Source organism: Chrysochloris asiatica, unplaced genomic scaffold (genome assembly GCF_000296735.1).
Source record: "Chrysochloris asiatica unplaced genomic scaffold, ChrAsi1.0 scaffold00266, whole genome shotgun sequence".
Taxonomy (NCBI): Eukaryota; Metazoa; Chordata; class Mammalia; order Afrosoricida; family Chrysochloridae; genus Chrysochloris; species Chrysochloris asiatica.
In genome coordinates, this window is record NW_006408784.1 from 921,971 (window position 1) to 935,702 (window position 13,732).

The following is a 13,732-nucleotide window of genomic DNA, read 5'->3' on the forward strand; positions in this document are numbered from 1 at the left end:
GGCAAACCCTTAGGTCTGGGAACACTCAGTGAGAACACAGCTGTTGGGACTCTTTGGCCTATTCTGCATGGCACAAAACAAGAGCATGGAAGGATTTCACTGCAGCTGTTGCTGTCTCTTCCCGTCAGCTGCTTGATGCTGGTTACCTAGAGGGAGGCTCCAGTTGCCTCCAGTCCCCACCCTCAAGTCATTTCACCTCAGGGAAAAAGCCCTGAATAAAGCTAGATTCCTCTAAGGCAAGAGAAATTTCCCAAACGGATCAGAGATATGTGGTTAGGAGAGGGCTGTTGTTGGCAAAGGGCAGGAGTGCCCGGGGTCTAGGAGAGGGCTGGGTCACAAAACAGAACAACTCTACATTACCCCAGAGGTGCCTGTTCTGGCTGGGTAGAGATTTGATTAGCTAGATTTGATTGTGGCTTCCACCTGATCTGTACACAATCCTGCAAGGCTACCCTGTGGTTACAAAGAGAGGTGTTTGAGAAAACGTGAGGAAACCTGCTTAGATGGTTCCAGGTTTGTGTGAAAAATACATGCAAAGTGCTAGAAGAGTGCCCTGCATAACTGTTAGCATTTACTATCCTCCTCCTCCTCATCTTCAGTTAGTGAGGAGATAGGAGGGGCTAGAAACAAAGAAGAGGGCGAGAAAAGGAGGTGTCCCAACAACTAGGGCCACTGGCCAGTTCCGCAGTATCCTGGCATGCTTTTGAGCACTGTTGGCTCAAGAGGTTGAGGAAGAGGCACATTCAAGCCTTCTCCTCCCCAACCCTTGCAGCAGCACAGCTAAAGCTGTCTGGCTCTGCTTTGCCTAGGAGGTAGGGCAACCTCTCCAGGGGACAGCCAGAGGCAGTGGCTCCCAGATCTACCCTGAACATCTTTTGCTTCCAAGCAACGATGGGTAGCTAATCCCTCCACAGTCCAGTGCCCAAGTGCTCTCTAGAACCATGGCCATTGTTTGAAGGGAATGAGGACTCAAGCTCAGCTCAGGGACGGAGAACTGCTTGACCAACAAGGACCCCCAGATTGGCCTTGCTCGCCAGTCACAGAAAATTCTGCCCTGTCATTAGCCAGTCAGCCTTCTCAGTGGTGGTCCTTTGGGGTATTGGTGGTGCACCAGCCTTCCAGTTTTCTCCTGGTGCTGAGGCTGAGAGGCTGACTAAGCCAGGGTACCAGCTCCAGGGCAAAACGGAGCCACGCCACTTGAGAGTTTAACCGTTCATGGACTGCATTTGCCTCCTTTCCCCTTCCCATTCCACATCCACACACTGAGAGGTTAAAAGTAGGAAAACTACAAAGAGACAGGCAGAAAGCAGGCTGTATGGAAGTTTCCTGGGTCAGCACTGGACCTCTGGGACCCTTGAGAGAGTAGGTAAAGGTAAACAGTGGCACAGAACAGAGGAGCTGGGAGGGAAGAAGCTTGGCTCTTGGAGATGGGCGGTCTTAGGATGACCCTACAACCACCAGGAATCCCAAATCCCTAGGAGTTCAGCCTAGGATTGGTGGGTGACAGGGACTAATGGTTTAACCTTTGCTTGCTCTGTCTCTGCTTGTTTGGCCTGTGAGGGAATGGATTTGTCCCATGGCCTGCTGGACACTCTGTGTTGGTGTCTGACAGTGTCATGCTAAACCTGGTGTAGACAGCAGGTGACTATAATACCTACTTGTGCTTTGAGGGAGGGAGAAGCCAAACTCAAATGGAGACAGGGTTTCCTGGGGTGTGCACTTGGAGCTATGTGCTATTCGGCATTGATGGGTGGAGGGGGTTCTAGGACTAGGTGTGAAGTCACACCTTTTTACTCCCTGGTATGGCATGGTGGACAGGAAAACAGGGGCTGATGCTAATGTCTCTCTGTGTTTGTGTGACCATAGCTAGAGGGCAGCTCAAAGGACAGCAGTGGCCCATCTAGGAGTCCTCAGCCTTCCACCAGCCCGGTACCCTCAGAGACTTCCCAGAGAGCCAAGAGCCCTGAACCTGCACTTGCCATGAATGGCCTGGGGGCTGCCTCACCAGAAGCCCCAAGTGAGGAGACTCAGGGCTTATCCCGGAAGCGGGTAGCCAATGCAGTGAGGAAAGTGGTGAGCAAAGTGCTGCCTGGCGAGGAGCCTGGGAGTGCCAGGGAGCCTCCCGGCAGAGGGGTCAAGTCCCCTGAGCACTCAGCTCGAGGCAAGAGGGGAGAAAAGGCAGCTCCCAGTCCCAAACCCCCACCTCCACCACCACCTCCTCCTCCTACTCCATCTAAGCCTGAATCAAAGAAGGAGGCAGCCAAAGATGAGATCTCCTTGGGCCTGCGGAGTCTGATGTCCCGAAGCAAAGGCAAGGACCACAAGCCCCGAAGCAAGCAGCCCCCGGGGAAGGGGGAGAAGTCCTCTGGCCAGGAGCCAGGCTCTGAGGGGAAACCAGGCTCCCCAGGGAAGTTGGACTCCTCAGAGAAACCAAGATCTCCAGCCAAGCCTGAAACCCCAGAGAAGCAGTGTTCCCCAGTCCCACCGGAAGAGCCAGAGGCCTCAAGCTCCGCTGGCACGAAACCAAGCCTCGCTGGAGAGCAACAATCTAAGTCAAGAGCCCTTGGCATGCAGCAGGAGGTACCTGAGTGTGTCACTAACCTCCCTTGCCTCAGGGCCCAGGCACCCTCACAACAAGCCTGCATGGCCAGAGACTGGGCCCAGAGCGTAAGGCAGGGGGCGCTGCATGGCTTTCCTCAACTCAATGCCAGAAGGCTCCATGACCTGGGCTCTGCTCCAGTTGGGAGGGGATCTGCTAACCAGCATGCTGCTGGCCTGCCACACTCTTGCCATGGTGGTTGGAGGCTGGGCCCTGGCTACATGGTGCCTGCTTCAATCAGAGTTTTGGCGATCAGTACCAGGGTAGAAAGACAGTGTTTTCTGAAGGTACATGGCCTGGGTTCACTTCCTCTGCTACTTGCTCCTATGGAACCTCAGCAAGGTCCCATCTTTGAGCCATCATCTGTCGAGTGGGAATAATACAGGGCCATAGTCCTTTCTTTGAAATCTTTGGAGCTAGAAATATTTTGGGAAGGTAATTCTTAGATTTCAGAGTGATTCCATACAATAAGCACTAGACTGTGAACCACAAGCCCGCCAGTTGCTCTGTGAGAGAAAGATGAGGCTTTCTGTTCCCACAAAGCTTTAAAAGCCTCGGAAACCCTATATAAGGCTGCTGTGAGTTGGAACCAACTCCAAGGTCCTTAACAACAATTCTTGGACTTTAGAGTATTGTACAGTGTACATAATGAGCAACAATCCATAACCAAGCACATGAATATTTCCACAAAATCTATACATGCTCATGCTTGTTATTGATGTTAAGTACCGTCGAGTCGGTTCCGACTCATAGCGACACAAGTAGCAACTGGTGGGTTTGAACCACCAACCTTACAGTTAGCAGTCCAGTGCTTATCCTACAGTGCCACAACAGGATTCATATTCATGCTGCAGGGTGATAAATATAAAGTCAGGTATTGCAACCAAGATTGCTTTTAAAAGGAATTGTTTTGAGAATGCTTTCTGAATTTTGGAATTGTGGATAATACCTGCTTTAAAGAGCAACCATGAGACCGTTAGATAGAGATGATAGGGATACTGCGCCAAGTCCAGTCTCTGTAAATGGAAACATTGACGGAGATACTAGTAACTTTGTTAATGGCTCCATGGTAGCCCTTACTAAAGCTTCTTCAGGCCTGGCCGCACTGCATCCTCCCTGCCCGCAGCACAGTTAAGGAGCCCTGTACTTGAGGGGCAAATGGGCATGGTTCCTGTCTGCTTACCACATGCTCTCTCTGCATGGGCAGGAGGCAGAGGGGAGGGCCAAGGACTGTCAGTTCAGCCCCTTCCCCTTAAAAGGTGATGCCTCCTTGACTAGTCCTTGGGTTGGGGACCATTCTCTCTCATCAAGTTTCCCTATTTTGTTGACCCCACCAGGGCTGTATGGAGTGTGTGGTGAGCAGTCACATTACACCACTGTCTCTCTGTGCTCTTAACTTGTTCCTTCTGAATGGAAGGAGAGGGCCGGGAGGATGTTGGGAGCACATCCTAAGAGCACATACCTGACTGCTCCCTCATGGGGTCCTAGAACCCACCTTGTTTCCTATTTTTCATGGGCTTTGCAGCTCTCAGAGAGGAGCCACCTTGTAGCTCTCCTCCATCTCTCCTGACATACTCTATGAACCACGGACGTGACCATTCCTGGCATACAAGGAGGAGTTGGCAGGGGCATTTTGGACCAACAGGCAGGACATGAGATGAACTGTCAGTCCCTAAAAAGAACTTATAAGTAACCAGGAAGCATCATGTACCTGCTTTTGGCTGGCTGCCCTCTCCCACTGGTTCCTTGCCCCTCTTTCTCTCACTAGGGTAGAGTTATAGGGGCTGGGACACGCCCTGATTTGGAACCTGTCACATGGGCCTGGGGCAGGTGGGAGAACAGGATCATCCTGGCTTGAGATGGTTAAGATGATGGGAAGAAATACTCTAGCACCTGTTCCTTTTGTTTCTCATCTGTTAATTAAAAAACTCAAATTGATGTTTGGCATGTCTCCCTTACCCTACTCCACTTACCCATTGGGTCCCAGAGGCTTCCTGGGTTGGAAGCTTGGCATGTTGTGCCCTCCCTGCATCTCCTGGCCAGAACTAATAGTGGTTTAACCCTTAGGCAGGAGCTGCCCCCAAGGCCCAGCTGACCCCAGCAGAGGAGGCCCACCAGCGACTTGAGAGGATCTTCACAGCTTCTGTAATATCACCTGTCCTGCGTGTGGTTGCCCTGGCCCTGGCCAGGCTGGGTGTGTCTGTGTGTGTAGGTGGCTCACTGTAGAAAGGTGGCTCCACGGGTGGCCTGTGGGCTCTCAAGTTGACTTCCTACTTTCAGAAATAAAAGGAGGTCTCTGAGGAGGGCCTTGTTCCTCCAGAGGGGTCTGTAAGCTCTCTTCTTCCAGAGATCCCAGGGCGTGGGCCATTTTTGTGCCCTTGCTCTCCAAACCCAGGTGGGGCCTTTAAGCATCGCCCATTTCTAACAGGCGAAGTCTAACGCCTAGCTGACTCTCCTCCCTCCTTAGGAAGTCCTTGTGGGCTTTAAATATCCCAACAAGAGAGAGGTCAAGACTGGTCATCGTTTGTCCACAGTCTCTTGTCTCTGTGGCAGTTGGCCTTCAGGTTGGACCTGAATGGGGTGATACTTACACTTGTCATGTGGTTAGTGTTCCTGTCTGGGAATTCTGGGAGAGTTGCAGAGGTACAGTGGGTACTTGAGGAAGGGATCCTAGATTTAGGGCTACTGGTGCCCTTGTTCTGTGCAGGGCTATAAGCTCCCTAAGGCATGGGGAGTGGCAGCCTGGGGCACGTGTTTGGAGGTGAGGGACAGATCTGTGTTGGTGGGAGGCTATAGGGGGATGAGGGTAGAAAAGATCATAGAAATAAGACAGTAGGCTCCCAGGGACCCAGATCCCGGGTAAAGTCAGATTGGCCTAGCCTGGCATGCACATAGAAAAGGAAATTTAATTGAGACTAGACTGGATGACTAGTCTCGGGGAGACTATTGCTAGAAACAGTATGTCACCCACCTATCCATGGTATATCTCCCCTGAGAAGTCTGATGCAAACAAGTGTTTCTTTACCAAGTTGGACCTCTCCTCCCTGGTCTGTCCTCTTCTTGGTTGGGCACCTGCTCTTCCCACCTCTGCCTTGCACCTTGGGCAGCTGAAGGGTACCAGTCCAGTAAGGCCCAGGGGTGCTCACTGAAGGGGACATGACAATGGTCTGCTTGTCTTCACTCTACTTCTCTCTTTCTTCTTTGCTTGCTGCCGATAGCTGGACCCTGAGGCCGCCTCTCCTGCCCACAGCCAGGTAGGGTGCTCCTGTCCCCCTCAGGAGCCCTCCGCTTCCTCCGGTGACCACCCACTGCCCCAGGCCTGTTCCTGGGCTGGCGTCTGTGCTCGGGCCTCCTGCTGGAGTGTAAGGCCTCTTTCCCCTTTGGGCTCCCACCCGGGGGAGGCAGTGCCAGGAGCTTGAGATAGGACTGCTTGGGGCAGGCCCTTTGGGAGCCTCTAGACCCAGTGTCACTGCGCTTTTTTGGCCTTGATGACACTGGAGCCCAAGGGCATGGCTGGAGTTTGGGGATCTCTGGTTCTAGGTGTTTTAACCCTGGTTAGAGAAAGTTGAAAAGACTATCCCTGCCCTCCCTCCAGGCCAAACCTGGAGGTGAGGCATTCTCTGTCTCCACCTGCTGGCCAATGTGGGAAACTATCTTTTGATTAACTGCTGTGCAGTCAATTCCAACTCTAGAATTGAGTAAGAGCTACCCCATAGGATTTCCGAGGCTGTAAATCTTTAGAAAAGCAGACGACCTCATCTTCCATAAAGCAACTGCTGGTTTTGAGCCACTGACTTTCCCATTAGGAGCCCAGTGCTTAACCCAGGATGCCACCAGAGTTCCTCTTGATTAACTCTGAATGACTTGGTTATAGGTCCTACCTGATATCTGTGACCTAGTTAGTCATCAGTCCCAAACACCTGGCCATAGAATGTGCCCATTCAAAGCAAAGGTTTCACCTGTTTCACATGATGTGAAAAAAATCATGCATTGTAAAGGCGTGGGGTATTTTGGTGTTTTTGTTTGTTTGTTTTTAATATATATAAAGTTACATTAATTCAAATATAAAGAACTAGCTGTTTATAATGTCCACACTTGACAAATTAAAACATTGATAAACACCATTGTGGAGGGTCGTTACACGATCTAGGAAGTTTGGGAACCTTACACAGTCCTGTCCTTTTAACAGCTGGGGAAAGTCATGTTTAGTGCTTCTTTTCTACCTCCAGGAGCCTTGGTGAGTTAAGCATTGATCTGCTAACCACAAGGTCAGCAGTTCAAACCCACCAACCACTCTACAGGAGAAAAATGAGGCTGTCTACTTCTGTAAAGATGTACAGCTTTGGAAACCCCCTGTAGCAGTTCTACACTGACCTATATATAGGGTTACTAAGGAGCTCCGGTAGTGTAGTGGTTACGAATCGGGCTGCAAACCACAAGGTCATCAGTTCGAAACTACCAGCTGCTCTGCGGGAGAAAAATGAGGTTTTCTGTTCCTGTAAAGATGTATAGCCTTGGAAACCCTGTTCAGGGTCGCTATGGGTCGGAACCGATTCAACGGCACGTAACAACAACAACATAGGGTCACTATGAGTTGAAATCAATTAGTCATCAGTTCATTGTGCTGAGGTCTTAAAAGCTTGTAAGCGGTCATCCAAGGCATAGCAATTGACCTCTGTTCCTGTGAAGCAACAGAAGACATCGAGTCAGGAAGAGAAGGAGGAAATGGAATATGTGGCTAACTTCCTCCATGAATAACTGCTCCTTGTGCTTGAGACCAGAAAAATTAGATGGCGCCCAGCTACCACTACTGAATAATTTGATCAAAGATTCTATTATTGTTAAGTGCTGTCAAGTTGGTTCTGACCCATAGTGACCCTGCATAGGGTTTCCGAGGAGTAGCTGGTGAGCTTGAACCACCAACCTTGCAGTCCAGCGCATTAACCCATAGCACCACACCAGGATCTATGGTGGTGGTGGTTATGTGCCATGGAGTCAGTTCCAACTCATATCAACCCTGTACAGGGTTTCTGAGGCTATAAATCTTTACGGGAGCAGAAAGGCTTATCTTTCTCCCACGGAACAGCTGGTAGTTTCGATCTGTTAGAGAAGGATCCAAATCAAAAATAGGGAAGTTCAGACCAGAATTTCAGATTTTCGTAGATTCTAGAAACTATTGCTCTGCGACAGTCTTTAAACCTTAAAAAATATCCCCTGAAGTCATCTTAAAACTGAACAATTGTTTAGCTTAATTAGTAAAGAATGTCTGCCTTGAGCATTGTGCTTTTTTCAGATTTATCTATTTGAGATCAAATTGACAACAGCAACTCAAAGATTAGATAGGAACCTTGGGGGGAATTGAGTTTGTGGTAACAGGGGTGGGGGTGTGGGGAAGGGAGGTGAGAATGGTTGTGCAACTCAGAGTGGAATCAGTGTCACTGGATTGTACTTGTAGAAATTGTTAGCTTGGTATGTTTTGCTGTGTATATTTTCAACAACAACAAGCTGGGGAAAGGGCAGTCCAGGGAAGGTTTTTCCGAAACCAGGAGCAGAACCCGGGACAGAACCCAGGACTCTCTTTTGTTCAGCTCTAAGAACTGTGGCCAAGAGCACATTTCTTTAAAGCTTTCTTACCCTTTCCTTTCCTCTTACCCAGGGGCCAGAATTACCAAGCTGGGTCTGTGCTTCTGCCTCAGTCTCACAAGGAAAGGGGCACCTGAGCTGGGAGACTCTAGGTGATGAATTGTACATCACAGCTGTGGCTGCCCATCCCTCCACCAGAGGCCACTGGGGGATCCTGCTGCCCTTTCATTCACACATGACAGAAGTGTCCTCATGGGGCATGGGAGCTAGACCCTCCCTGTTTTCCCAGCTCACTCAGACACCATCTCTGTCTAGGGTGTCAAGTTTGGCAGGCTTATACCCCAACAGTGCCTTCAAATGCTTTTTTCTGATTGGTGACCACTTGCAACCCCTGAGGGGGCAGGGTTCCCAGCCCCTTTACACCCATTCTTGTGCCTATCCATATGGCATGCAAGTCTCTTCCTGTATTTGGCAGAAGAGTGCTGCCTCCCCCTCTCCATACCCCTCCCATACTTCCTAAGGCTGGCCATGTTGCCTCACATGCATGGAATTGTATGAGATTAGTAGGTCCACATAGGTCTGTGCACCTGCCACCTTCTGAGGGCTCTTTGCTCATGTTGACATGAAGGACCAAGCAGAGAGGCTACCATGTTCCTCGAGACACGGTCCCCTGCCTGGGTTGAGCATCCTCTGAATGGGAAGGGCAGAGGCTCAGGACCCATCTACCATTTTGCTCTGTGAAGTCCAGGTAGACACTTCTTTCCTCAGGGCTTGAGGAACTGCCCTTTCCCAGCTTGGTGTGAAGGAAACCCTATCATTTGGATGAAGAGAGAAGCTGGGCATGAATGATCACATTAGCTGGGGCCTAGAGTTAAAGGTCTGGCTCAGAATACTGAACCTATGGGTTTTGCAGGGAGGAGAAGGGGGCAGAGGGCGGCTAGAGGAAGAACTTGGTGATTTGCTTTCCTGAAGTCTGCTTTCTTAGGGTACATGCTTCCTGAGTCCCTGTCCTTCCCAGGTACTCAAAGCTGGTATGGTTCCTACCCTCTGTGTTTATCTTTGTCCTCATGACTTCTCAGGACCCACACTACTTCCTAGCTCCCTCACCCCTTTCCCTGATACCGCTGATGTCTCTGTGTTGTGTCTGCCACCTAATGGCCCCTTTCCCCAGTGAAGCCCTTCTCCTGACTGGTCTCCTGTCTCATTCCAGATTAGGTTCTGACTAATGATTCTTCCCCTCCCTCTGGCAGGCGAAGACAGAGGAGCAGATTGCAGCTGAGGAGGCCTGGCATGAGACAGAGAAGGTGTGGCTGGTCCATAAGGATGGCTTCTCACTCGGTGAGTCTCAGGAGGGCTCAAGGTACAGATACCTGGGACTCGCTGTTTTCCAGGCTGCCCCCTAACTTCTGTCTGCCTTGCTGGGCAGTGGGTATGCCTTCTGGGTATGGTGAAGACTGAGTGGTGAATGAGAAAAGGCTGCTAATACAGTGGTGAAGAGGATTAGACCATGAAATACCTAAATAGGGTGGTAAAAGCTTCCCAGGCCTGCGACTGACTGTGTGTTCCTGCTTTGCAGCCAGTCAACTCAAATCTGAGGAACTTAGCTTGCCTGAGGGGAAGGTGCGTGTGAAACTAGACCATGACGGAGCTGTCCTGGATGTGGACGAAGATGACGTAGAGAAGGTTCGCAGCTGGTGGGCACAGGGAGAGATGGGTTGGGCAGGGCAGGCCGGTCTCCTGGCAGTGGAGACAGGTGCTGCTTCTTCCGTGCTCACCTGCCTGTCCTTCTACACAGGCCAATGCTCCATCCTGTGACCGCCTGGAAGACCTGGCCTCACTGGTGTACCTCAATGAGTCCAGCGTCCTGCACACGCTGCGCCAACGCTATGGCGCTAGCCTGCTGCACACGTATGCTGGCCCCAGCCTGCTTGTCCTCAGCCCCCGTGGGGCCCCTGCTGTGTACTCTGAGAAGGTGCGGTGCCCTCTAGACTACCATGCTGTCTCATGGAACCACTCACCCAATACCCACCCCCACCTGTATCTCACTGGGCTCCAGTCCACTCATGGTTGACCTTGGGAAGAGGAGGCATTTCAAGGCATAGGCACAGAAAGAGCTCCTCTATGCCTTTGATTAAGCTCAGATCTATTTTTCCATGTGTGACCTTTGCCTCCAGATCACTGAGCACCTCTGGAGTAAAAAACTCAGAAAGAGGTGAACCTTGGAAATGAGGGCTACCTGGGTGGGACCAACTAAGAGACTTTTCCCTTTCCTCCATCCCTCTCCCACTCAAGGTGATGCACATGTTCAAGGGGTGCCGGCGGGAGGACATGGCACCCCACATCTATGCTGTGGCCCAGACTGCATACAGGGCGATGCTGATGAGCCGTCAGGACCAGTCCATCATCCTTCTGGGTAGCAGTGGCAGTGGCAAGACCACGAGCTGCCAGCATCTGGTGCAATACCTGGCTACCATTGCAGGCACCAGTGGGAACAAGGTGTTTTCTGGTGAGACAGGGCCAACTGGGAAAATTGAGCATGGGCTGTGGGGGAGAGTGGGGAAGGAGGACCCTCTAGTTCTTTTTCTTCTTGGCTTCTCCATTCCTTCAAAACCCATCTGTTTCTGGAAAGTTCTGATCTGAGAAACTCCAAGCCATCATGCTTGGGGGCACAGGCTTGGGCTAGACCTCCCCTTCTGCCTTGGCCTAGAGCCATGGCTGGTGGGTAAGCTGACATCCCCTTGGCCTATATTCTGCAGTGGAGAAGTGGCAGGCTCTGTACACCCTCCTGGAAGCCTTTGGGAACAGCCCCACCATCATGAATGGCAATGCCACCCGCTTTTCCCAGATTCTCTCCCTGGACTTTGACCAAGCTGGCCAGGTAGCCTCAGCCTCCATTCAGGTAAGACACCTCAGGATAGTAGGCCACAGACAGCCTGATTTCATGTTCTCTGGGATTCTACCCCCAATAAAATGGACCCAACACAGGCAGGACTGGTCTTCTTTACCCAGTCATCAGTCCTGAGAAAGCCTGCACCATTCTGCCTTTCATGTCTCCTGCCATGGGTGGGGCAGGGCTCAGTTTTCTGCCCAGCTCCCCTTTTCCTTCTATACCCTGGAGATGTCCCTACCCTGCTGAGACTGCAGCCCCATGCCCACCTTCTAAAACCCATGATCCGGGCTTCTATTTGATTTTTACCCAGCAGAGGGCTGAGTTGTGAGTAAAGTAAGGCACAGCCAAGACTGATTCCCTTTCATACTGAGTTAAATAACTCACAGCAAAGTGTCCATTTCAAGAAAACTGGCTCTGGTTTCTGCCCTGTTTGGCCCTGGGATCATCTGACCTCCAGTTGTGCACCTGGGGAATGAGATGTGGCCATCTGCTCCCAGGGCCTGGAGGCTTTTGGGTCTGGTTCCTTTCAGTCTGGGATGTGGGAAGTTTGACCTGTACTGCCCTTCTCACCCACCTCCTCTGTGCTATGTCACAGACAATGCTTTTGGAGAAGCTGCGTGTGGCTCGGCGCCCAGCCAGCGAGGCCACTTTCAACATTTTCTACTACCTGCTGGCCTGTGGAGATGGCACCCTCAGGTGAGATGGGACAGAGGTCCTGGAATGTGCTCTGGCCTCCTGGTCCTTGCCACTTGATTGCATCCTGTACTATTTGGTGATTGTGTGCTTGCTGTGTGCGACGTTCTGAGCATGGAGAGATGAATGAGATGTAGTCCTTGTACATCAGGAACTCCCTGGTTCGAGGCACAGGGGCCTTGCCGTCAGTGACAGGGGTACAACTGAGCCTTTAGTGCTAGGGATCTCTGTTACTCATGAATCTGGATTTGGAAAGGAAAGCACATGGAGACTCAGGTGGTCAGTGATGTGCCCTCAGTCACACGACTAGTATGGGCTGAGCTGATATTTAAACCCACATTGGTTATGTGTGCACCTAAGCCTTTTCTTGTGCTCTCCAAATTGCTCCTCACCCCCTGGCTGGCTGCCCCTGCCTTGATCCTCTCTTTTGAACTTCAGACTAATTGTTTGTATTCACAGAAAACGGGCAAATGTTAAGTTAAGACTGAGCAAGCAGCTCCAGGGCAGTATCCTTTTAGCTCTTCTTGCAGCAGAGGGCACAACTTCTGTCTGTCCTGGCTGAACCCACCCTTTTAGGCAGGTCCCCTGCCTCCTCCAGGGGCCTGCTTGTCCCCCTCATCTGGGTGTCTGTGGGGATCTGTTCTAAGAAGCTGGTGCTCTGATCAGGCATTAGGAAAGACAGCAGGGTGGAGGCATGAAGGGCAGACAGACTGAGAGTCTGGAAGCTGAGTCTGTCTTTCTCAGCTCTGGGAGGGAAATGACCTTGGTGTGGGGACCAAGCTCAATGCTAATATTTCATTTGTACCCCTAGGACAGAGCTCCACTTGAACCATTTGGCAGAGAACAATGTCTTTGGCATTGTGCCACTGGCCAAGGTAAGGAAACTTTGGGGACTAGGTTAGTAGCCTTGAGGGTGGAAGAAGCTTCAAACAGCCTGTGTTGCTCCATGGGGACAGTGAGCGCCCAGCTCCAACTGGTTGGCTCTGCCCTGAGCCTTTCCTATCCCAAGGGCCCAGCAACATGGAGGAGGGTGTTGCTGGGAGGGACAGCCCCTCTGAGTTCCGACGCCAATGTGCCAGTCTATCCCTGCAGCCCGAGGAGAAGCAGAAGGCAGCTCAGCAGTTCAGTAAGCTACAGACAGCCATGAAGGTGATGGGCATCTCCCCAGACGAACAGAAGGCCTGCTGGTTCATCCTGGCTGCAATCTACCACCTGGGGGCTGCAGGTGCCACCAAAGGTAACCTGATTGGTTGGTCCCAGCAGCCTACTTATCACCCAGAAGTCCTTGTCGAGGCCCTGCCCACACACTGCCCACTCCCAGTTTCTTTCTGGCCAGCATAGCTTCTGTAATCAGACACACGTCTGAGGCTTGTGCCTCTCCCCAACCCCCACATCAGAGTGGAAAACTCCAAACACCTGGAGAAGCATCTCTACCCACGATGGTCTGAGGCCTGGATGTAGATGGCAGTGACTGGGCTGGTGGTTTGGAGGATGTGGGGAAAAAGAAGGAAACTAACCCAGAGCAGTCCCCACTGGAATAACTCTGCTTCTTATTCCCTTCCTGACAGAGGCACTCGAGGAGCCAGCGGGTAACTAACCTCGATCCTTCCCTCAGGCAAAGGGGCTGCCTTGCCCTGCCTTGGTGCCTGCTCTGGGATCTCTCTGGGGCCTGGGCTTGTTCTCTTATAAGGAAGGGGAGCTGGTCTGGGCAGAATCCCCAGGGTTGGAGTTAGATAGGGGCCTTGCAGGCTGTGGAGCTTCCGGAAGACCCAGGAATAGTTGCATCTCCTACTTGTTTTACATCTAGAGTCTGGAATCTCTCAGGATGTCCTCCATGAGACTTAAGTGGGGTGGGATAGTGTGGGCTTGCTTCCTGAGGCCAGTGTCCCTGGGTCTTCCCTTTTCTCCACTGGTTTGGTGACAGGTGTCTCTTTCTCTTGCATGTCAGGGTGGTGGACCCTAGGGAG

General features: G+C 51.5%; 1 protein-coding gene across 2 annotated transcripts in view; it reads left to right on the forward strand.

Annotated features, from left to right (window-relative positions):
* Positions 1-13,732, forward strand: part of MYO18A (myosin XVIIIA) — a 103,651-nt gene that overhangs the window by 42,374 nt on the left and 47,545 nt on the right. For both annotated transcript variants that reach the window (XM_006874187.1, XM_006874188.1), the window contains exons 2-9: positions 9,433-9,520; positions 9,759-9,865; positions 9,978-10,154; positions 10,475-10,688; positions 10,939-11,081; positions 11,668-11,768; positions 12,577-12,640; positions 12,858-13,002. In XM_006874187.1, the coding sequence (XP_006874249.1) occupies positions 9,433-9,520; positions 9,759-9,865; positions 9,978-10,154; positions 10,475-10,688; positions 10,939-11,081; positions 11,668-11,768; positions 12,577-12,640; positions 12,858-13,002 (1,039 nt within the window). The remainder of the gene's footprint in view (positions 1-9,432; positions 9,521-9,758; positions 9,866-9,977; positions 10,155-10,474; positions 10,689-10,938; positions 11,082-11,667; positions 11,769-12,576; positions 12,641-12,857; positions 13,003-13,732) is intronic.